Source organism: Macrotis lagotis, chromosome 2, assembly GCF_037893015.1.
Source record: "Macrotis lagotis isolate mMagLag1 chromosome 2, bilby.v1.9.chrom.fasta, whole genome shotgun sequence".
Lineage (NCBI taxonomy): Eukaryota > Metazoa > Chordata > Mammalia > Peramelemorphia > Peramelidae > Macrotis > Macrotis lagotis.
The window spans coordinates 288,483,051-288,506,913 of NC_133659.1; the positions used below are offsets into that span (position 1 = coordinate 288,483,051).

General features: G+C 44.0%; 2 protein-coding genes across 4 annotated transcripts; one reads left to right on the top strand and one right to left on the bottom strand.

The window, feature by feature from the left end:
- The first annotated feature begins 1,399 nt into the window (after window positions 1-1,399).
- Window positions 1,400-22,710, top strand: ZBTB39 (zinc finger and BTB domain containing 39). 3 transcript variants are annotated; one of them, XR_012476214.1, is made up of 4 exons: window positions 1,400-1,564; window positions 2,748-6,281; window positions 6,929-12,808; window positions 14,021-22,710. XR_012476214.1 is itself a non-coding variant. In XM_074226336.1 (2 exons), exon 2 carries the CDS (start codon window positions 2,844-2,846, stop codon window positions 4,983-4,985), a length of 2,142 nt encoding a protein of 713 aa, XP_074082437.1. In that variant the 5' UTR covers window positions 1,400-1,564; window positions 2,748-2,843; the 3' UTR covers window positions 4,986-6,327. The 3 variants fall into 3 exon arrangements, 1 of the variants encoding a protein (XP_074082437.1); XR_012476213.1 differs by lacking the exon at window positions 14,021-22,710 and having other exon boundaries at window positions 6,929-14,014; XM_074226336.1 differs by lacking the exons at window positions 6,929-12,808; window positions 14,021-22,710 and having other exon boundaries at window positions 2,748-6,327.
- On the bottom strand, window positions 9,538-13,812 carry ACKR5 (atypical chemokine receptor 5). The gene is made up of 2 exons (XM_074226337.1): window positions 13,635-13,812; window positions 9,538-12,814 (listed from the first exon to the last, which is right to left on the bottom strand). Exon 2 carries the CDS (start codon window positions 12,771-12,773, stop codon window positions 11,679-11,681), a length of 1,095 nt encoding a protein of 364 aa, XP_074082438.1. The 5' UTR covers window positions 12,774-12,814; window positions 13,635-13,812; the 3' UTR covers window positions 9,538-11,678.
- Window positions 22,711-23,863: the final 1,153 nt, after the last annotated feature.

Here is a 23,863-nt window from a genome sequence, read left to right on the forward strand (position 1 = left end):
AAGAGAGGGAGACAAAGAGAAGAGAGAGAGACAAAGAGAGAAGACAGAGAGAAGAGAGAAGAGAGAGGAGACAGACACACAGAGAGAAGACAGAGGAGAGAGAAAAGACAGAGAGAGAGAAGAGAGAGAGGAGAAAGAAGAGAGGGACAGAGAGAGGAGAGAGGGAGAAGAGAGAAGAGACAGAGAGAGAGAGGAGAGACAGAGAGAAGAGAGAGAGACAAAGAGAGAGAGGGAGAAGAGAGAAAAGAGACAGAAAGAAGAGACAGACAAGAGAGAGAAGACAGGGAGAGAGAGAAGAGAGAGGAGAAAGAAGAGAGAGACAAAGAGAGAGAGAGGGAGAAGAGAGAAAAGAGACAGAAAGAAGACACAGACAAGAGAGAGAAGACAGGGAGAAAGAGAAGAGAGAGGAGAAAGAAGAGAGAGAAGAGAGAGAGGGAGAAGAGAGAAAAGAGAAAGAAGAGACAGACAAGAGAGAGAAGACAGGGAGAGAGAGAAGAGAGAGGAGAAAGAAGAGAGAGACAAAGAGAGAGAGGAGGGAGAAGAGAGAAAAGAGACAGAAAGAAGAGACAGACAAGAGAGAGAAGACAGGGAGAAAGAGAAGAGAGAGGAGAAAGAAGAGAGAGACAGAGAGAGAAGAGAGAGAGGGAGAAGAGAAAGAAAAGAGAGAGAGAGAGAAGACAAAGAGAGACAAAGAGAGAGAGACAGAGAGAGAGAAGACAGAGAGAGAGAAGAGAGAGGAGAGGAGAAAGAAGAGAGAGAGGGGGGACCAGAGGAGCGGGCTTCTTTTCTTGCCCCCAGACAGGCCTGCTGGGACATTTCTGCTTTCTCAGGCTGGGCTGGGCCAGCTGGGCTGGGCCAGGAGGTGAATTAAAACCGAAATAGGGACACGCCAGCCGAACCGCGGGGCCGCCCCCACTTTGCCGGCCTCCTCGAACTTGCCCTGCGGCCTGCTGGGAAGGTGCCCTTTGGTCCGGGCTTACGTTTCCGCCCCGCAGCCCCGCAGCCCCGCAGCCCCGGACGCCCCGCAGCCCGCGCTCGCAGCGGGTCGGAGCCGCCGGGGGCGCCTGGCCCGCTCCCGGGCCGCGGGGGGGCGGGGCGGCGCACGCGCGCAGGGAGCGGCCGCGGCGGCCCGGAGCGGCCTAGCCTGGGGCCGGGCCCGGAGGGCGGGAGCGCGGGGGGGGGGGGGGGGGCGCCCGCCATTGGTTCTCCCGCAGGGCGCGTGGCGGCGGCGGAGCAGCGTGGCCCCGCCCCCGCGCCTCGGGCCCGGCCGCCGGGCTGGAAGGGGGCGCTGCCTCCTCCCGGCCGGCGGGGGGCGCTGCGGGCCGTGGTCGCCGCGGCCGCGGGGGCCGGGCAGGGGGGGAGGGGGCGCTGCCTCCTCCGGAGCGGCGGGGGGCGCTGCGGGCCGGGCGGCGGGGGCGGCCCGGGCCGGCACCGAGCTCGGCGAGGCGGATGGAGAGTCTGGCCGAGGCCGGCGGTGCCGCCTCCTCGTCGGGCTGGGGACGGCGGGCCCAGGCCTTTGTGTGAGGCGGCGGCGGCGATGGTGCTGCGGGCCCCGCGGAGCCGGGTAAGCGAGTCCGGGCCGAGGCCTGGCCCCCGCCTCCGGCCCCGCCGGGGCCTCCCTTCCCCCGCTCCCGGGCCCCCCGCCCCGGCCGCTTTGTGGCCCTGCCGGATGCCCGGGACCAGCCGCGGCCGCGGTGCCTCCTGTTAGTGCCCGGGGGGGGGGGCTTGTGCCCCTCCCCCTCCCCCCGGGGATGCCCGGGCCGCGGCCAGGAGAAGTTGGGAGCCCCCCGCCCCCCGCGGCGGGCGCGGGGCGCGCTGGGGAGGGGCCCGGGGCGCCGAGCATCCTCCGGGGCCGCCAGCCACGCAGGGACGGAAAAGTTTGGAACGGGCCGACCCGCCGCGGCCCCCGCCCGCCGGGGTGGGCTTGTTGGGGTTTTGCCCAGTTTGGGATCTTTCTGCCTTTCAGCCGCATCCGCGAGAAGACGAGGCGTGTGTTGTCCAGATGGCGAAAGTAAACAGAAGTTTCCACAGTTGTTACAAGCTTAGCATTGTGGGAAGAGGCGAGGAATAGTGGCCGCTGATAGTAGGGGCACAAGGGAGGGCAGAGCTGACACTCAAAGTAGCTTTCCTTAAGAAATACCTAATTGTGCTAAACTATTTTGTTTTAGCCTTTTTTTGCAAGGAAAATGGGGTCCAGTGTCTTGCCCAAGGCCACACAGCTCGCTCGTTATCAAGTGTCTGAGGTCGGACTTGAACTCAGGTCCTCCTGACTCCAAGGCCGGTGCTCTATCCGCTGCGCCACCTCATGCTAAAGTATTTTGAAGGCAATAGGTAATATTAGGAGAAAAAAAATAGTTTTCTGAGATAAAAAACCCATTTAGGAGAATATGGGATGAAATAATATGGAAAACTTGAACTTCTTGATCAGGGAGTGAAACTAAAGACTGTTTTAGACTATTCTTGACTGATTCCTATGGGATGCTTACAAGAGAATCTTTTGCCCTAAGCTTTGCTTGACCAGCCCTGCCTTAACAACTCTATAAGGTATACTTTCTATATTTTTGCCAACAACCGAGGGATTTTTATCATGGTAAGTGTCAGCCATAGCAGGCTTTTGTCATTTTTATCATCCTTTTCACCATAGCAGAAAGCTGTCCCTTCCATCACCCTGCCAACACACTATACACACATACACGTTCGAACTGAAGCTTTGAAGTGATGAGATTGATTTGTGTTTTCTTCTCCAGAGCCCTTTGCCCTGCAGACCGTTGGAACTCTATCGGCTTATGCTGTCCACAGATTAATGGTGCTGATAAAGTCGAAACTTTATAGGATCTGCTAAAATGGGCATGAGGATCAAACTACACAGCACCAATCACCCCAACAACCTATTGAAGGAGCTCAACAAGTGCAGGCTCTCAGAGACCATGTGTGATGTTACCATTGTGGTAGGAAGCCGCTCATTTCCAGCTCATAAGGCTGTGCTTGCCTGTGCGGCGGGTTACTTCCAAAACCTTTTCCTGAATGCGGGGCTAGATGCTGCCAGAACCTATGTCGTGGACTTTATCACCCCAGCCAACTTTGAGAAAATCTTGAGCTTTGTCTACACATCAGAACTTTTCACAGACTTGATCAATGTGGGTGTCATCTATGAGGTAGCTGAGCGCTTGGGCATGGAAGATCTCCTCAAGGCTTGCCACTCCACTTTCCCGGACCTGGAGAGCACGGTCGTGACGAAACCCCCAAGCAGCTCCAGCGAAGGCCGTTCTAGCACTCAAAGCAGCGCTTCTGCCGAACCAGCTCATTCCCTTGGAGAACTTAGAAGCGTTGACCAGTTCGGTCCTGACAGGAACTACATCTTACACAGTGATGTCGGGATAAGCTATAAAGAAGAGAGAAATCCTTCTAGTGACAGTAATCACAGCCTGCCTCTGTTACACCAGCCGCCACCATCTAAGACAGAAGAGCACGATGCCCCTGTCCCATTCACTTCAGTAACAAGCATGGTAGCTCAGTCGAGCCTTAGTACCCTCAGTATAGGCACACCAGCTAATTCAAACTCCTTCCAACCTTTCAAGGTTCAGAGCAATGGGGACTTTGGCAAAAATAGCTACTTTACCCCTGATAATCCATTGGATATCTCCACAGGGAGTAACTCCTGTCCAAGCAACAGTGACCACTCCAAAGATCAGGGTTTTGGACAAATGGATGAACTGCAGTTGGAAGAGCTTGGGGAAGATGACCTGCAGTTTGAAGATCCTGGAGAAGATCTAGTTCCAACAGATGAAGTGATAGAGTTGAGTGACGACAGTGAGGAGGAACTAACATTTGGAGAAAATGAAAGCCGCGAGAATAAGGCCATGCCCTGCCAGGTGTGTAAAAAAGTGCTAGAGCCCAACATTCAGTTGATCCGGCAGCATGCTCGGGACCATGTGGACCTGCTCACAGGCAACTGCAAGGTCTGTGAGACCCACTTCCAGGACCGGAACTCGAGGGTTACCCATGTCCTGTCTCATATTGGCATTTTTCTCTTCTCCTGTGATATGTGTGAAACCAAATTCTTCACCCAGTGGCAGCTGACCCTTCACCGAAGAGATGGAGTCTTTGACAACAACATTATTGTTCATCCCAGTGATCCACTCTCTGGGAAGCTTGGTCTTTTTGTGGGGGGAACTAGCCCAGAGCTAAAATGTGCTGCTTGTGGGAAGGTGCTGCTCAGAGATTTCCACATGGTCCGGGGCCATATTCTAGACCACTTAAACTTGAAGGGCCAAGCCTGTAGTGTTTGTGATCAGCGCCACCTCAGCCTCTGCAGTCTCATGTGGCACACGCTTTCCCACTTGGGCATTTCTGTCTTCTCTTGCTCTGTCTGTGCCAATAGCTTTGTAGACCGGCACCTCTTAGAGAAACACATGGCTGTTCACCAGAGCTTGGAGGATACACTCTTCCACTGTCATTACTGCAGCCAGAGCTTCAAGTCAGAGGCTGCATACCGATACCATGTGAGCCAACACAAGTGCAGTGGAGGAAGCAGCCTCGACTCAAGAGCTGGTTTTGGAGATCGATTACAACATCCAGCTTTTCAGAAGCGGAAACTGCCATCTGATGAATTCCTGAGTGAGGAGTTGGCCCTGCAGAGCCAGTCTGGGAATAGTAAGTATAGCTGCAAAGTGTGTGGTAAGAGGTTTGCCCACACAAGTGAGTTCAACTACCATCGGCGAATACACACAGGAGAAAAGCCCTACCAGTGCAAGGTGTGCCATAAATTTTTCCGTGGCCGTTCCACCATTAAGTGCCACCTGAAGACACACTCGGGTGCTCTCATGTACCGCTGTACAGTCTGTGGCCACTACAGCTCTACCCTCAATCTCATGAGCAAGCACATAACTGTGCATAAGGGCAGCCTTCCACCTGACTTCACCATTGAACAGACATTCATGTACATTATCCATTCCAAAGAGGCGGAGAAGAACTTGGACAGCTGATTGGGCTACATTAGACCTGAGGGCCTGCTCCCTAAAAAAGTAGCCAGGATGTTGCTTTTCCAATGGCCTGTCAGCCCTTGACTGAAGTTACAGTTTGCCTTGCTAGGAATTCCAATTCACATTGTGTTAAAGGACGAAAGGAAAGAAATAGCACACAAACTGAGAAATCATTTTTGAGAAGCAATGACCCTACCATGTTTACCTCCACACCTGTTCGTGGCCAGCAGAGGCCACGTTTTTGGTTCTTTAGGGAGCTGGGATTGTGACCTAGTAACAGAGACAAGAATTGATTTCAACTAGGTCCTTACTCCCCAGACTCTCTAGTTTTAGTTCACTGTTAGGTTTTATGCTGCTAAGAATCCAACCCACAGCCTCAATGAAAAGGGGAGGGGACAAGAAGTCTTCAGTTTGCTTTTTTAGTTTCACTGTAGGCATTACCACGGCTTCGTGGCCTCCAGCAGGATTAACCGGTTCCAAAGATGATCCCAGAAATAGGATCATTCAAAGAGTCCCAACTATTCAGGGCTGAGTCCTAGCCTTTCAGGTGTTGGTGCTAGCCTGCCAATCAGACTTACCTGATGTCCCATTTAGTGTTAAAAGATGCTGGACAAGAAGAAGAGTCTTTGACTTGAAGTGAGGACTTTGTATTTTAGAAAAAGGAGAAAGGCAGAGTTTAGAGATGGTGAAGCCTAACCCAGGAGGAGCTATCCTTTAGAGCCATGTGAAACTGGGTATAGGCATGGACAATATGGTGGATTTCTTCCCTCCTCATTTCCAAAGAAAATTGGTTTTAGGGCATGCCAACCAAGGCTTTGAGAACTTCCCCAAAGGGCCAGCTAGTAAGCCACCCTAATGTAGATATCTGTCACTCTGGTTTCCTCAGGGGCTGAGAGGTGACCTTTGGGTACCCCGGGGGAGAGGGTGTCACATTTCTGTCAGCAGTAACCTTGCCTTAATTTTCACCCAGTCTCCTGCCCAAAAAGTCTATGTCTTGACCCATAGTCAAGATGGGAAAGAAACCTTGTTGTGATGAAGCGGTTGGCCCTGTGAGTCCTTCAGAGTTTATTGGACCAGTTAATAATAATGGCATTTTATTGGTGGGGTGTAAGTTTTTACTGTTTTAATCAGGTAACACTTTTTTTGTTTTGTTTCTTTTTTACATGCACTAACAGGCAGGAGGCAAACAGTGCTCTAGAAGCCCATCTTTTTACTTGCTGGAATTCATCCTGATCTGTCCTTGTGTCACCCCTAGGGGGTACTATTGGATGGACCTAACCAGTCCACACATGGGAACAGGTCGATCCTCTTTTTATTTTGTTTATGAAAGGGCCATGCCCAAAGAAGGAGGGAGGGTGGGAGGGATTCCTGGGAACCTGATCTTGCATGTTCACAAGGTAGCACCCTCATCCAGAGTTGCCCTCTGTAACTCATACTACCTCACCCAGAGCAGATGCACTGGGAGTTCACAGCCACAGCCCCACACACTGCCACCTGTGTGAACTTGGCAACCCCCAGTGCCATGTCACAAGCAAGTGATTTTAATGAACCCTCAAAGCCTTTTTAAACTTTAATATTTATTATTTTTATATACAGATCATCCAGCATCTGCTTTATATGACATAGTTCAGGAAAATAAGCTTCCCAGCAGTGAGTGGCCACATACCAGGAAAGAGTTCAGATCTGTGATTTGGGTGACGGGGCACAACCCCACAGAGAACAAGTCAAATAGGTCCTAACTTAGCCGAATCTGTACTGAGGGATTACCTCCTCCCATAAATAGGGGGAATCATTTCCCTTTCCCCAAGTAGATTCCTTACTAGGGCAATAATCCTGGAGAGCACTTTTAATAGTGGCCTAACCTATGAGTCTGGGAATAAGGAACACCCTAATAATAGAAACTGAAGAACTTCCTAATTCTTTCATCCCTCTTTCCCAATCCCCAGGCAGAGAGTTACCTGAGAGAATTCTAAGGAAGGAAGGAGACCAACGTTGGTAGGCACATGATTTCTGGGTGGACAACTCTGAACCCTTCCTAAATTAGGAAATTGCTTTTTCCCTGTTCCTGATTCTCTGCTTCAAGGTGTTGTTTAGAAGTGGAATCCCTTTTCGAGCACTGAAACATGGAAAGAAGTATCTTCCTCAGACGTAGAAGAGCTCTTTCAAACAGCTGAGATGCAGGTGAGGGGAAATGAACAGGAGCCATTGTAGGTCCACTTTCTACCATCTAGCACCAACCTATTATAAGAGCCTTAACTCTGAAAGTGTACTGATCTTAAGGCACTGGTGCCCCTTTATTGTGACTGGTCCTTCCTTCCTCCTTCCCCTTCATGGTTATAAATAGAAAAGATTAACTTGATCTAAAAGAGATGATCAGACATCCACCAAACTGGCCTCCCCTGAGTTAAGTTTCTCTTCCTGATGGGTCCTATCTCTTCCCCCACAGTCCCAGTTCCCAGCCACAGTTGGAAAGTAGGTGATTCTTAGATGGCAGGATATAGAAGAAGCAATACTAAACGGGGGCCTAATTGAAGGGACATGCTAGAGAAATCCCTTTGTTTGTGTCTAAGAGCTCTTTGGGTGCTGAGTGGTCTGTGAATTTTAACTGAAACTGTGAAGTTTTTTGTTTTCTTTGAGTAAACCAAATAAAAACACTCCCCCCTCCCCAGAAGCTTTTCCCCTAAAACACTAAACAAAAGACTGTAGTCCCTCATTCCTGGCCCAAAGCAATCCCCCCCCCCCCCCCAGTATTCCTCCCCTACTGTCAGTGGTCTAAGTGTGCTCGGTCCCAGTCAGACATGTAGCAGCACCAGTCGCTAGTGAGGCTTTTTAACCAAATCCCTGTGCTCTGTACTCACCCATGTTCATTCTTGGGCCTCTTTTATGCTTGGGGCTTTCTATTTCCTCTGTCTTCCAGCTCACCTTGTTCTGAACTAGTTCTCTTAAAACACCATGGTCTTGTAACAAGTGATACACTAGTAGAATTTCTTTTTTTTATTTGGAGTCTGGTCTACAGCTTTCTAATTCATTTGGCTTTTTTACAGCCCCTGCCCCTCTTTGGAACACAGTATTCTACCCTTATGTGTCTAATCTCTCCTTGATGCTGAGTGTCCTCTGTTCTTCCTTATCCCTGTCCTGCTAACCCAGGGTCTGGGTTCGGAATTGAAGAAGCCTCCTGAGTTCCTATAGCTGGTTAGAAATAGAAACCTGGTTGAATCAGGCCCTTTTCTGGGAGAACGAGGCCCATGGAAGGTTTGGAAGGGGGTGAGCAATCGTTCTGACTTTCTCTCCTAAAATGTGAATATATCCTCCTGTTCTTGAAAATGGGCTTTTGTGGTACCAGGTATCTTCTCAACAGATATATACATATATATATATGTATATATATATATATACATATATATATGTATTACATTTTATATATTTTATTTTATTTTTTTGCTACTGATAAATTCTCTTCCAGCCATTTCACCTGACCTCTGGTTCCCTATTCCATGGGCTGCTCAGCTTTGGAAGTGAAATATGTTATTTAAAGCTATTTATGTGGATGAACACACTGAATTTTCTAGATGGGGGCAAGGGGTCTTGAATGATATGGAAGTCCCCACACAGCTCTTCTGGCTCAATTCTTAAATCCCATACTGAGAGGAGCACAGATAAGAAATAGCAACTCAGTGTTAGTTTCCATGTGATTACCCCTTTTAAAGTCAACATCAGGATGAAAATGAAATTGAGTTTTGATTTTGATGTTTCCTTAAAATCTTTCCCCTTCCCAATCCATCCTTCCTTGCTCCTATATCTGAAGGCTCTTTCATAAAGCAGAGAAGAGTTGTCATTGACATCTAACCCCTTTCATTAAATTAATTGTAGGTACTGACCTCCTAATATTTAAGTGTTTACTATCTATTGCTGTAAAGTTTTGTATATTTTGTAAACTTTTTTTCCCAAATAGTAGATGTCTAAAATCGTTGTACATCTGATTCTTTTATACTCCATTGTTCAGCACAAAGTGTGGTTTTTATTTAGAATAAAAAAATGGAAATTTGGGATGTACCCGTGTCCTTCCCTTAATATTTTGAGAATATTTCCATGCTTCTGAAGTCGAATTTTGTGGACTGGGCACCTCCAGTCATACTTCTCCAGAAGAAAAGCCAGTGCTTTCAAATCATATTTGTCCTTTTCTAGTCTCTGGGATTTCCTGTTCAGGTTTGGGATGAACTTATTATTAACCAAATGAAAAATGAAATAGGTGAACCAGTTTTGCCCTGGAGGGATTCTTAAATTACATCTTTTACTAGCCCATAGATAGAATTGTATCTAGAAAGTTTGATCAGATCAAGTACTGACTGGGAGAAAAGTAGTACCATTTAATTTCTTATGGTCTCTAGAATATATAGGGAAATAGAGATTCAACAGAGAGGAATGTTGAAAGGAGTTTAGGGAGCAGTAGAAGTTTGGTGTAAAATTCCATGAAATTATTATTATTATTATTTTAGGATTTTGCAAGGCAAATGGGGTTAAGTGGCTTGCCCAAGGCCACACAGCTAGGTAATTATTAAGTGTTTGAGGCTGGTTGGATTTGAACTCAGGTACTCAGCCGGATTTGAATTCAGGTACTCCTGACTCCAGGGCCGGTGCTCTATCCACTGAGCAACCTAGCCACCCCAAAATTCCATGAAATTATTAAAAAAATATATTCCCAGTAACAAGGAAATATACTTTCTTCTGGTGTTCATCCTAAAGGGCTTGGAGTCAGTTGTGGATAAAGTTGGTTAAAATGATCCTTCTAGTTCCTATTATCCCATAAAATGAAAAGATTCTCTGAGTCGAGCTATCTGACTGTTGGCTGGGTGCTACATTATTAGTGCTGTGAGACTAGCAAGATCTTGGGAAAAGCTGTCTCGACAACTGAGGGGTGTTTTACTGGGATAGCCTAGCTTAGAGAAGTAATAGTATTTTCCACGGACTAGTTCTTGGGTTTTCATATAGGAAAAAAAGATTTTTGGAAGTCCTTTTTCTGAAAATATGAGCAACCCTGAGCATTTGGTCTATAGCTCAAAATCATTTCAGGAGTGGACCTGGCACGAATTGAGGAGCCTTCCTATGCAGTCCTGGCTATAGATTACCAACCATCCCTCCAGGAAAACACTAGACCCAATTGCTTACATTGGGGTACATGTTTAATACATCTGGTGAATAGATTCAGCTTTCTAGGACAAAAAGTACAAATTCAAAGTACAACGATCCCTTTTTTGTATCATGGACCCCTCTGGCAATCTAGTGAAAACTCTGGATCCCTTCTCAGAATGTTTTTAAATCTATAAAATGAAATAATAGGGTTACAAAAAAATCAGTAGTATTGAAATACATTTATCAAAATACTTTAGCAAAAAAATTTGATGAACTTGAGTATACAGACTCCTGGAAGAGAATCTGTGCCTACTGATTGCTTTTATCAAGAGTAGGAGGTGGGTAGGTAGGGTGTGTACTAGACGCTTTTAAGTTCATGATTGCTTACTCTTCTCCAGGGAGAATTATGAAGCCAGGACTGGCCAAAAGGCAGCAGAAACTTAGTCTGGTAATTCTGGTTAGCCTAAAAACCTCTCATTAATGCTAGTATGATTCCTCAAATTAACTTGTCCTTTCCCCAGGCTATGTATGTAGATAAGTTGTTACAACTACACAGAAAAGTAAAATATACATTTGGCTTGAAAGAAATACAAAAAGGAGGACAGAATTGAAATGGGTGTTATAATTGGCTTGTCTGTGGGTCCCAAAATTGAACTTTTCCAATGCATGCAAAACTAAGGGATTGATGAAGACCAAGCTTGAGCTATTTCCAGCAGTCTTAGGGAGGTTGGAGTATTCAGCTTCATGACACTCATTGCATTAGAATTCAGACAGTTAGGCAGTTTCCCTCTCTTGTCTTCCCTACCTCTGCCTTACTCATCCTTAGACTAAAATATATACTATCAATTCAAAACACTGGGGGCCTTGGGGATATCCTGCTTGTGGCCTCCCAACTCCATGGACTCCAGATCCTGTCTTAGGTCATCCAACCTAGGTCAGTGAGTTCAATATATGTGCAGAAGAGAAAAAGTTTGAGATTACTTCCAGGTTTTCCTTGTGATCAGGGTGATTTGTGGTGTTTCCAGCTTCCCTTGCTGAGTCTCTTCCCATCTCCCCTCCTTCCCCCCCCCCCCCCCAGCCCTTTGAAGGGTCAGTTATTCCAGGGTTGGGCCCGATGATTCTCACGTTGTTCCCCCTTTCCTGCCTACATTACAGATAGTTCTGAAGAATTTTGCCTGATTCCAAATCCATAGTGAGAAAAATGGAATTGGACCAATGGACATAACAATTCTGTGGACCTGTTCCCAGTTTCAATATATACTAGAACAAGCCCTCTGTGTTGTTGACTGTACAGAAATACCCCTGCCTCCAGGTTTTTTCTTCTCCCTTGCTTCTTGTTGTTCAGTCATTTCAGTCATGTCCAACCCTTTGTTGATCCCATTTGCTTTTTTGCATTCCTTTTAAGTCTGGAAGACTCACTCCTCAGCACGTAAAGTCTGAAACAGGAATCAGTCAGAGTTGGGCATATCATGATTGAGATTTGGGGAGAGATGAGGTGTTTAAAGGTGGTACATCTCTGAAAGTGTAGGCTCAGACATAGCAGGGGTTGGGAGGAGAAAGTCCTATCTAGTTGGCTTGGGCTCCCTCCTTAGTAATGACAATTGAGTGCTTGGTAGTGGAGGTCGAAGAAGAACCCCTGCCTTTCCTGGCTTGGTCCTTGGGCATATAATGGACCACAGCACCCATCAGTCGGCTGCGGAAGCTGGGGCTAAGAAAGTTGTAGAGGATAGGGTTGGCAACACAATGCAGCATAGATAAACAGTCAATGATGTCATAGAAGAAGTAGAGGACTTGGGCCATGTAGCAGTGAAGGAAGATATGATTCCCATGGAGAGTGAGTAGCAGCAGCGTTATGTGGTAGGGTGCCCAGCAGACCACAAAAACAACCACATAGGCACAAACCAACAGGCCATGGCGCCGTGCCTCTGGCCGTCCTACCTGGCGCAGCCGGTAAACAGTCAGCCCATTAAAGACTACCATGAGTGGAAAGGGCAGTAAGAAGCCCAGGACTATGGTGGAGAGGGTTACAGCCAATGCCCATGTGCTATAGGTCTCAAATGGGGCCAGAAACAGGCACATTGGATCCGTGGCTTCCACCAGGTGGATGTGAGCAACCTCTGGCAATGGGATGAGGGCAGAGAAGACCCAAACCCCTACACACAGACCTTTCCGGACCCGGTGCTGATGGTGCTGCCAGAAAGGGGAAGAGCAGGCCAGCGTGACATACCGGTCTATGCTGAGGCAGGTTAGGAAGAAGATGCTGCTGTACATGTTGGCAAAATAAAAGTAATGTGTGAAGCGGCAGAAGAAGCTGCCCCACAGCCACGTGTAGTCCAGGGTGACTTCCAGCATCCACACAGGCAGAGACAGGATGATACCTAAGTCAGCCACAGCCATGTTGAAGACATAGAGGTTAAGTAGTCTCCCTCGGCCCAGGCTTCGCCAGTTGACGTAAATAATTACCAGGTTCTCTACCAGCCCAACCACAAAGATAGCCAGGTAGAGGACAAAGAGGACCACACGCTTGACATTTTCATTGAGCATGACTTCACACTCAGAAAAGGTTTGGTTGAAGAAATGGATCAGTTCAGTCCAGTTATGGAAATCATCCAAGTCACTGAAGAGCATCGAGGAAGGGGTCTCAGAGGGGTTAGGCTCCATCGTGGATTTGGAACTGGTTGACACAGGGGTACCAGGTACCTCTAAAAAGTGTGATAAAGACAGAAGGGAGATAGACTTGAGGATAAAATCATACAGAGGATAAGAGGATCAGCATTAGTAAAATTTCAGAGTCTAAGAGAGGAAAAGAGAATAAAGGACCCAGGAGAAGGGAAGAATCAGAGATGCTAGGCTATTACTTTAAATGCATAATAATCATGTTTAGATTTTGACTCAAAGCCAAGATGCTTCAATTAATAGGTCTAGAAATTCTTAAGAATAGTATATGTCCCAAAGAATTTTTTATTGTAAGCCAGTGTACTCTTCCCATACCTCTAGCCTCTCTGGGTTCCTGCTATCACTCTGAAGTGTCCCTTCTATGCTGCTGGCCTTTCAATCCTCTGATTTATAGATATGGAACTAGACATCTCAGGACAAACATGCATCATTGCTTAAAAGCAGGACTGTTAAAAAGCTAGAAGAGGTCCTGAACCTTTTCCTGTGGACCCACTTGTAGTCTAGTGAAGCCTATCAATCCCTTTTCAGAATAATGTGCTGTTTTTTAAAAATCATAATGGAAGGAAATGCTAAATTTCAGTTAGAGCTTAATAAAAATAAAAGACTAATTTTTTTTTCCTATCAAAGTTCTCAGACCTCCCAAAATCTATCTGTGGACTCCCGGTTAAAAACCCCTAGAATCCCAGAATATTCGAGTCTAAAAATCATCATATGGATAAAACAACTGAGATTTAAAGCAGGGAAAAATGACTTGCCAAAAGTGAGCTAGAATCTGGCCCTCTTCCCTCCCCATTTTAGGGCTCCCCCCCCAATCCAGAAGAAGGGCTTGATTGGGGGGGCACTTACCTAAACCTCAGCTTGTTTATCTGGGGCTGCAAGGGTGTGTCCTGTTCTGAGAGTCAGAGAGGTTATGGCAGTGGGGGTGTGGGCTTAGTCTCTGGGCTTCTCTTCTCAGTGACGCCCTCCTCACTCAGGAAACAGATCTCACTGGCTGCTATTCTGTGGGAGGGGGCCAGGGGCTTTCCTGCATTCATCCATTCAACTCCATAGACAAGAGATGGCAAAAAGATCAGGCCTTTCTCTTGCTTCCTTCCCTCCCCTGCTCCTTCCTCACAAGCTTGCTTGGGACTCCCTTCTTTACTGCCTGCTAACATGGAGGCTGAAAAGAAATCAGATTGTGGGAAAATCCATTTTTAATGTTTTTGACTCTCTTCTTTACACTTGTCCTCCAGAGACTCCCTGAACTGTGAGATGGATCACCTCTCTTCTTTCCCTCTCTACTAAAGCATAGACTTTGTCTTCTGATCTGAGGATGGGAAAAGGGCCACATTTGTGGCAGGAAACAGGGCAAGAAGGACTTTAAACCTAAGGGTGGCTACAGGATGTCTCTTTTTCCCTGGAGATCTCCTAGTATTGTGATTTGGAGGAAGGGTGTTTGATAAGATGACCCAGATGTCTATGATTTGCTTCTTCAGCACTTCTCTTTAGGCCATCTGTATACCAAGGGTGAACTGGAGGCTTTAGCTTACATTAGGATACTAGGATTTAGAGCTGGGAAGAACCTTAGGTGCTACAGATCTGGAACAAGCCAAAGCCCCTCACACAATTTTCAAAAAGAGAAGAGGATGGAATCTGCAAAACTACTGTCCAAAGAACTTGCCTTTTGATCCTTGACATAATCCAATTCAGCAAACATCAATTGTTCATTTTATAGGCCACATTAAAAAAAATCACATAAAATGCAACAATAGAAATAACTTTATGATGTGATTATAAATATCAAGTAAGGCATTATAATAGATATATTTAGCTTGCCAAAAGTTTTACCCCTATAACAACTGGATTGCAACAAGTCCCCAGATGTTGCCAAGGGTTCAAAATTCATAATTACTTAAAAGAATTTGGCCTAAATATCTATCCTGGAAGAAACAAGTGGTTTAAGAATGGCTATTTTTCGGGTGGCTAGGTGGCATAGTGTGGCCTTGGAGTCAGGAGTACCTGGGTTCAAATCTGGTCTCAGACACTTAATAATTACCTAGCTGTGTGGCCTTGGGCAAACCACTTAACCCCATTTGCCTTGCAAAAACCTAAAAAAAAAGAATAGCTATTTTCTAGACTTTGATATGCAGTTATATTATCAAAATATAGAGCTGGTGCATTATCTCACATATCTTAGGCATATGCTGCATATGGAAAATTAACTGGATTTCATAAGAATAGAAGATGTGTTAAGGAAACTATGAAATACCTTTGTTGATCCCAACCTTCTTGGAGGGAAAAGAGACATAGCAAAGGCAAAATAGACACATTTGAGAAAAGGCAAATTTGGGGAGCATAACACCTTAGGCCACAGAAAAATGTCAGCTATAGACTACAAGGACTCTTACCCTTGGATCCCAGCAGAAAGCTGCACCTGTACCTAAACATCATCAGGACCCTCTGAAGGAATAAGAGAACTCTGGTAACCAAGAGCTACGATCTCCTTTTGTCACATGTTTTCTATTTGCAGACTTCACTACATTTCTACTTTAGGTTTGAGTTCCCTCTCCCCAGTAACTTGTGTGTTCAGAAAGAGTGTACTCTGATTTTGGAGGGATATTTTTGTTCCTCCTGCATAGTAAATAGCTTTTATAATAACTAGCTACACTACAGCTCTTGAGTGCCAGTATTAGAAACCCATCTCCTCAGGGTTACCACCAGCGCTTGAAGCCAGAGTAAGTAGCAATTACCCCTTGGAGGATTCAATCTTCTGAAAGTGAGTGAACATTAAGTGAGTAGCCCCAGAGGGGGTATTCCACAGAAAAGTAAAAGCTGCTGGGAGAAGAAGAGGAGGGAGATGACATGGGGCAACAGCTTCGTAAAAATCGACAAAGATTGCCTCCCAAGGTCAAGAAAGAGCTAGTAATAGAGTTTGGCTGGAATATAGTATTCATGAAGGAAAATACAAAATGAGAATAAGAAGTTAGTTTGGAATCAGATGGCAAATATATGTTAGGTGGAGGAATTTGCATTTCTTAAAGGCAGTAGGTAGCCATCAAAAATGGTTTACAAAGCTTCTGACAAAATCTCTGATTCTTTTTTTTAATGTCATTTTGTTTTACTTTTTCCAATTACATACAAAGTTTTCAACATTCAACTTTTTGTAAGTTTTTGAGTTCCACATTTTTCTATTTCTTTTCCTTCCCCATGACAGCAAGTAATCTTATATCATGTACAATCATATTTAACATTTTTCCATATTAGTCATGTTGCGAAGGAAGAATCAGAACTAAAGGGAGAAAAAAATGAAAAAATGAAAAAACATAAAACAAGTTTTAAAAAGTGAAATGGTATGCTTTGACTTGCATTTGGACTTCAGATTTTTCTTTGGATGAGGATGGCATTTTCTATCATGAGTCTTGTAGAATTGTCCTTGATCATTGAACTGCTGAGAGCAGCTAAATCCATCATAATTGATCTGATACTTTTATACTCTTCTTGTGAACAAGATGGTGAGATTTGAACCAGATTATAGTATAGGTAAGTAGATGTAGGACTGGTTGAATGATTGGGCCTAAAGAGTAGTTATTAACAGGTCAGTGTCATTTTGTGGGGAAAATTCTAGTGGAGAGCCTTTTATCCTTTGCTATTTTAAAATAATCAATTTGCATCTTTTAAAAAATTTCACATATCTTTGTTTTTTTTAACATCAGTTCTATTTCCTGATATATTTTCCCTTCTTCCCCCTCCAAGGGAGTCATTCCTTATAACAAAGAAGAAAAAAAAAGTTACACCAAACTAAACACATCAACCAATTTTGATATTTCTGTACATTATTCCATACCTAGAGTAGGCCAGACTTGACTGATCCAGGCTGGTCTGGCATTTTAAGGCTCAGTGTTGAAAGATGGCATATTATAGGACATTCAGTACATTAACAAAAAGAAGTGTACTTAACAATCATTTAAAAAATATTCAATTTAGTTGATAGTGAGTTAATAGGGTTAAATGTAAAGTTCTACCCTTAGATTTAAGAAATCAGTTTCATAAACATAGAATGAAGAAATGATGGCTAGGCAAAATTTTGTGTGAAAGAGACCTAGGAGATTTTAATGGACTGCAAACTTGATATGAGTTGACTGTGACATGGAAGCAAAAAAAAGCTTCATTACAAAGCAGAGTACCCAGAATAAGGTGAGAAAAATCTATGTTTTAATTCTTTCCTAGTCAAATTTTATCTAGAGGATTATGCAGTGGTCTGGATAATGCATGTTAGGATAGACATTGCAGGCTGGGGCATTTCTGAGGACTGACCAGAACTAGAAACTAAATCATATGAAGAGCTGCTAGAACTGGGAAACTGTCTTTTCTTTCTTTCTTTCTTTCTTTCTTTCTTTCTTTCTTTCTTTCTTTCTTTCTTTCTGTCTGTCTGTCTGTCTGTCTGTCTATCTATCTATCTATCTATCTATCTATCTGTTTATTTGTTTATTTAAGGTTTATTTATTTATGTTAGGTTTTTGCAAGGCAAAATGGTAATTATCAAGTATCTGAGACCGGATTTGAACTCAGGTACTCCTGACTCCAGGTCCAGTGCTCTATCCACTGCACCACCTAGCCACCCCAGAAACTGTCTTTTTGCATTTTATTTTCCAACTACATGCAATGGTAGTTTGCATTCTTTTTCTTTTTTTTTTAATATATATTTTGTTTATTTTTCCAACTACATGCAATGATAGTTTTCAATAATCATTGTTTTTTTAGGTTTTTGCAAGGCAAATGGTGTTAAGTAGCTTGCCCAAGGCCACACAGCTAGGCAATTACTAAGTGTCTGAGATCAGATTTGAACCCAGGTACTCCTGACTCCAAGGCTGGTGCTTTATCCACTACGCCACCTAGCTGCCCCAATAATCATTTTTTTTGGCTAGGTTTTACATTTTTCTTCCTCTCTCCTTTCTCTCCCCTCTTCCCCTGACAGAAAACATCTAATATAGGCTATACATGTATAACCATGCTAAACATAAATCCATATTCATCATGTTGTGAAAAATAATAAAATAGAAATGGAAAAAACATTAGGAAAAAATACCTAAGACAATATTTAAAAATGGAAGAGAGTAAACTTATCTGCATTTAAACTCCACAGATCCTTTTCTGGATATGGGTGGTGTTTTTCATCACAAGTCTTTTAGAATTGTCTTTGATTATTGTGTTGCTAAAAGGAACAAGTCCATCATAAGTGATCATCATCTATTGTTGCTATTAATATGCATAATGTTCTTCTGATTCTCCTCACTTCACTCGGCATCAGTTCATGCAAGTCTTTCCTGGCTATTCTGAAGTTCTGACCCTCATGATTTTTTTTTTTGGTGCAAAACAGTGGGGTTAAGTGACTTGCCCAAGATCACATAGCTAGGTAATCATTAAGTGACTGAGACCAGATTTGAACTCGGGTCCTCCTGACTCCAGGGCTGGTGCTCTATCCATTGTATCACCTAGCTGCCCACCTCATGATTTCTTATAGAACAATAATGTTCCATCACATTCATATACCACAATTTGTTCAGCCATTTCTTAATTAATGGGCATTCCCTTATTTTCCAATTCTTTGCCTCCACAAAAAGAGCTCCTATAACTATTTTTTGTACATGTAGATTTTTTACCCTTTTTCATGATGTCTTTAGGATACAGACCTAGTAGTGGTATTACTGGATCAAAAGGTAAGCACAATTTATTGCCCTTTGGACAAAGTTCCAATGGTTGGATCAGTTCACAACTACACCAACAATGCATTAGTGTGAGAACTAGGGAACTTTTACCTGAAAAAACTAAAAAAACAAAAACAAAAACTTCCCTCTTTCCAAGTATTGGAACTGTTCTCATTTGGAAGAGTTATTAGACATGCTTCAGATATTCCTTAAGGGCAGTCAGTAAGTATTTATTAAGCATTTGTTATGTGCTACAGTTAGCTAACTATGAAGAAAGGCAAAACCAGTTCCTGTCCTCAACAAACTCCTAATGGAGGAGCTATATCCATCTTGAAGGGAAGACTCTAGTGTTAGGGGAGCTGGGAAAGACAGAAGGTGGATTTTTTAGCTCAGAAGAAAGCCAGTGGAGGTGAGGAGGGAAAGCATTCCAAGTAGGAAGGATTGGCAGTTAAAAACACAGTATCACTGGATCTCAGAGTATATGCAAAAGTGTAAGGTGTAGGAAGGCTGGAAAGGTGGGAAGGGGCCAGGTTATAGAAGGCTTTAAGTGAAGACAAAGCATTATTATATTTGATTCTGGATGTAATGAGAAGCTTTTAAGAGTGTATCAAATATAGTGGTGGAGAGTGGGGGAGAGTCATCTGGCCAGACTTATGCTTTAGGGAGATTGATATCTTAGTGAAGGGTAGAAAGATGTTTCAGATAAATAGATTTAGATTTAATGTAAGGAACAACTTTCCAGTAGTGAGAGTTAAAGTGGTTGGAAGTGAGTGACTTAAAGCAAAGTCTGATCTTAGGTCTAAAGCTAGCAGGGGACTGGCTCCTCAGAGACATGCCCCAGGGTGTGCCAGCAGAGGCAGGATTTGAACCTAACTATCCAGTTCCAGGGCCAGTCCCTTTTCTCATTGTGCCTTCCTAGATATTATGGTAGTGATATCTGCTCAGATTGGACTTCACTAGCCCATATTGATTCTGAGATTCTCTAGTCTAACACCCCTATCCCTGCCCATCATCACCACCACCACCACCATTTTAACACTGGGAAAATTGAGACCTGGTAAAAGAAGGTGGCTTGCTGAATATCACACAGCTAGGAATAAATCACATTGCTAGGATTCAAACTCATGCCCTTTCCCTCCACACTATGCCAGGCCATCTGACTAAGGGAACCAGTCAATGGGAACCAAGTCCTCTGCATGCGCAGAGTGATATCATGTTAACCAAAGTTGGGGCATGGTGAGTTTACTTATGGAAGTGTGTGATGACACATAATGGAGTGACCCTCTCTTTAGTTCAGTGTTCTAGGACTGTTTCCTGTCTGCAAACTTTGTGATGAAAGACTGGCTGCTGAGCCAAAACTGAGAGAATCTAGGAAAATTCCAGTGGAAAAGTTTGCCCTCTTTTTCTCCCAGATGACCAAGGGATGACTCTCTGTGCTCCAGATGGTTAGTGGAGGCTAACTTATCCCATACAAGATCATTTTATGGTAGTGTCCTCTTTGCTTGTGAGTTTCCAAAAGGTTGGTAGAGCCACCAGAGAGCCAGTGGGTAATCCCAAGAAGGAGCCAAAGGGACCCTTCTTAGCTGAGACCAAGTCAACTTGACCCATCCCACCAGGGGACTGCCCTGGTCTTTCAAGATGGTGGGCAGCCCAGTGGCCCAGACCTAGGGCAAATCATTTAATCTCTGTGAGTTTGAATTTCCTCATCTAAGACTGAAAATGTAAAATGAGGATAATAACATGTGAAGTACTTTGCAAACCTTAAAACTATAGAAATGCTAGCTATTATGATTCCAGAAGCAGGCTCACCAAGTTTCTCACATAGGTTGGCAGGAGACAGTGCTCACCACATATATATGCTGGGAATCCTGGATGCTCATTGCCTAGACCTCTCTCCACTTGGACTAGAGAGCATAAAATACAAGCTATTGGGCATGGAATGTACCCTAGATCTCAGCCAACCCAACTCTCTTCTTTGTCTGATGAAGCAGAGCTCCAGAGAGGCCAAGTTGTTTCTTTAACTTTTGAGTTAATGACTCTGGGATGGGAGGGCAGAGGTCACTATCCCTGTCTGCCTGGTCAGAAACTAAAGTCCCCAGAGGCTGACTGCCCTGGTCAAGGTGATGCATAGACCCCAGGTGGCTAGCTTAAGCTCCCCATCACATCCCCAGATAAGCCATTAGTGATGGAAGATGATGCTTTGACTTTTTCCTACAGATTCCCAGTGCAGCCTTGGGACAGTCTCCCCATATTGTTTGGGGGAGGAGGGGATATGGGACATCCCCCCCTCCTTCTCGCCATGACCCCAGGCCTACACGGATGGCAGTCTCTTTCGTTCTCAGGAGGCTTCCTTGGTCTTCCTTTCCAGCTCTTTGGGTCTAACCGCCATCCTTCCCAGTCCATTCCAGTGCTTACAACTCATGGGTCTTGTGGGATACTTTCCTGCTGCACCCCTAGTCCTGCCAGGCAGAACAGTGTAAGGTGCCCATGGATTCCTTCAGGCAGTGAGCTCCAGAGGCTGCTCTATCAGCAGAAGATAAGTGATGGCACTGCAGTTTTTCTTTTTTTTTTTTCCCTTTGTGGAGGGATGAGGGGAAATGTAGGAAGAGGGGGAGGGGAGGAGGAAGAGCAGATTGGCTCCTCACCAACCAGGAGGGCCAAGCAAACTTTGCCCCAAGCAGTGGCTGCAAAACAATTCCTGGAACTCTCCCATCTTTCTCCCTTTTTGTCAAATTGGACAAGACTTTCTGATCAACAATTAGAAAGGAAGGAAGGTACCAGGGAGGAGGGAGTGAGAGGAGCAGATAAAGGCAGTCAGTTTTAGAGTGGGGGGAAGGGAATGGAAATCCTAGTTCTTGGGCTCTGGCAGATCCCAAGAGACAAAAAGGATTTATCTAAGGACATCCCCCCTACTATCACATGGGAGATTTAACCAGGGGGAGGGGAAATGGGGAAAGACACAGGAGTTTGACAGTGATGCCCGACACCCTCCCTCACCAATAACTCAGATTCATCCAGATGGCCACTGGCCAGAAAACCTGGGTGGCTAATACCATTAGGATTCCATATGTGTGAGCACCAGGTCATTCTGCCCACCCAGGTAGAAGCCCCAACCCACCCAAGGAGCGTATCTCCAGTGCCCTTTAAGGAACATTCTCCATTCTAGAAAATCTCTAACCAACATAGAGGGAGGAGCCAAGGGAAGGAAAATGATTGTCTGAAGGAAGTAAGGGAGAAGAGGGCAGGGGGCTGGGTGGTCTCTGCAGGCTTCTAGCTCTTCCCTGGCCTTGCTAACTCCTCCCACCCCCAGATATCTTTGTTTCTCTCTCCTGATGTCCCCAAAGACCCAGAACCTCTCTCTCCTTTCTGCTCCTTCGAGAAAGCTAGATTCCAACAGTAAGAGGAGATACTTCTCTGCTGGTCCTAGCTGTCCTTTCTGGATTTTCCTATACTTTATTTGCTCCAATCCCCGGGGAAGTTTTCTTGTTTCAGTATTTTGATACTCTGCCACCACCGTGATTGGCCACTAGGAGATGCACTGATTCATTCTCCCTAATCATCCTTTATTTTGGTTTTCTTTCATCACCAGTAGTTTTCTTGTCTTTTTCTTTCTTCTTTTTGCAAATTAAAAAAAAAATTGAATACAAAATGAGAAAAGAAAAATGCCAGGTATAGGCAGATCATAAGAGAGAATTCAATATAAAAGAAAAGCTTCTATTTCAAGAAAACCTATATAAAGAAACATTGTTTTCAAAGCTGCCCAGCTTTTCTTTGCTTCACTGTTAGTTTTCTTTTTTCCCTCTCCTGTGCACTTTTTCTTTATTTTTTCCCCTCTCCCCTCTCCATCCTAAAGAAGGTTACAATTAAGCATAGTTTTATATATATATATATATATATATATATATATATATTTATATTTACACATATATACACATATGTGATCATACACACACCCTTACTATGCTTATTTGTTTTTATCATCTGTTTCTCTGGAGTTAGAAAACATCTTCCTTCATAAAATCCAAGTCTTTCAGTGTTTTTCTAAATCAACTAGCTCATCACTTCCTACACCCCAGTAATATCTCAACCTACTCACATCCTATCTGAGAGATTGTCTATGAAAATTTTGCCCCAAATTTTCTGCATTTCTTCTATTCTTGGCTACCTAGGTTTTAGTTATACAAGAAAATTTTAATTTAAAATAATTGAGATTATCTTTTTTACACTTCAACAATGCTCTCGCCTTATAATGTAGTTTAAGTTCTGATATTGCTGAATAGACTTCTTTTTTATCTTTCCCCATTAATTTCTTTAAATTCCTGACTTTTAGTTATTTCACATGAATTTTATTATTTTTTCTAATTCATTAAAATATTTCAGTAATAATTGTAATAGAATAATAAATAAATAATCCCAAATAATTGGGATGACATATAAATAGATTAAGTAAAGTTGTCATTTAAAAAATTATATTGGCTTTATCTACAGATGAACAAATGATCTTGCTTCCTGTTGTTTGCCCAGTGGCTGCAAATTATATCTGTTGTTTTCTTTTTCCCAAAGAGCAGAATCCCAGGGTTTCTGCTCTCCTGCAAGTAAACAAAGCCAACAGGGTAGGGTCCCTGCCCCTTGATCACCACCAGTTTTCAAAATTTTCAACAGGAACTTTTACTAAGAAACACAGTAACAATAACAATAATAATACTAATGGACTTTATGGCACTTTAAGGTTTTCATCTCCTTGTCTATTGATACATGTTCTTCAAAATGTCTTTTAGGCCATTTTATGCCTGCAAATCAAGATTAGTCATATCCCCGCTTAACCTCTCTTTCATATCTCCATTGTCCTTTATTCACTTAAAGTTTTGACTCTCCTCAGATCGTAGTGTTCCTTGATTTGAAACCATATTGAACAATACAAATGTTTTTACAAAGATGGATTTTTTCATTTATGATCAGCTTGAAATAATTAAAATCTACCATAAGAAAAGAGACAACTCGAGTAAAGCATACAAATGGATGAGTTTACAAAAATTCAGGTTTCTAATTTAATAAATGCCTAGCCTCAGATGCGTTTGAAAGATGGGGATAGATCTTTTCCATCTCTTCAATCCTGTCCCAAACTCCTCTTTTTAAGATTTCTGACATACACTGAAGCAGCCCTCAGAGAACCTGGTCCTTACATGTGGTTAGGGTTAAACCTTTGGTAGGAAGGGAGTCGGGCCTTCCTTCTCCCATGGAGGGATGACACTCAAGAGAGCAATTTGAACCTAGAAATTATTTCCTCTAGATTGATGATATTTAGGAGGGTATTTATACACCTGATCATTTCTAGCCCAGTAGCATCTCTCTCTCTCTCTGAGAAGAACAGAGTGGCCAGCCTTTTGGCTC

Coding starts and splice junctions, on each gene's coding strand:
- ZBTB39 (XM_074226336.1), top strand. CDS start 2,844: ATGGGCATGAGGATCAAACTACACAGCACCAATCACCCCAACAACCTA.
- ACKR5 (XM_074226337.1), bottom strand. CDS start 12,773: ATGGAGCCTAACCCCTCTGAGACCCCTTCCTCGATGCTCTTCAGTGAC.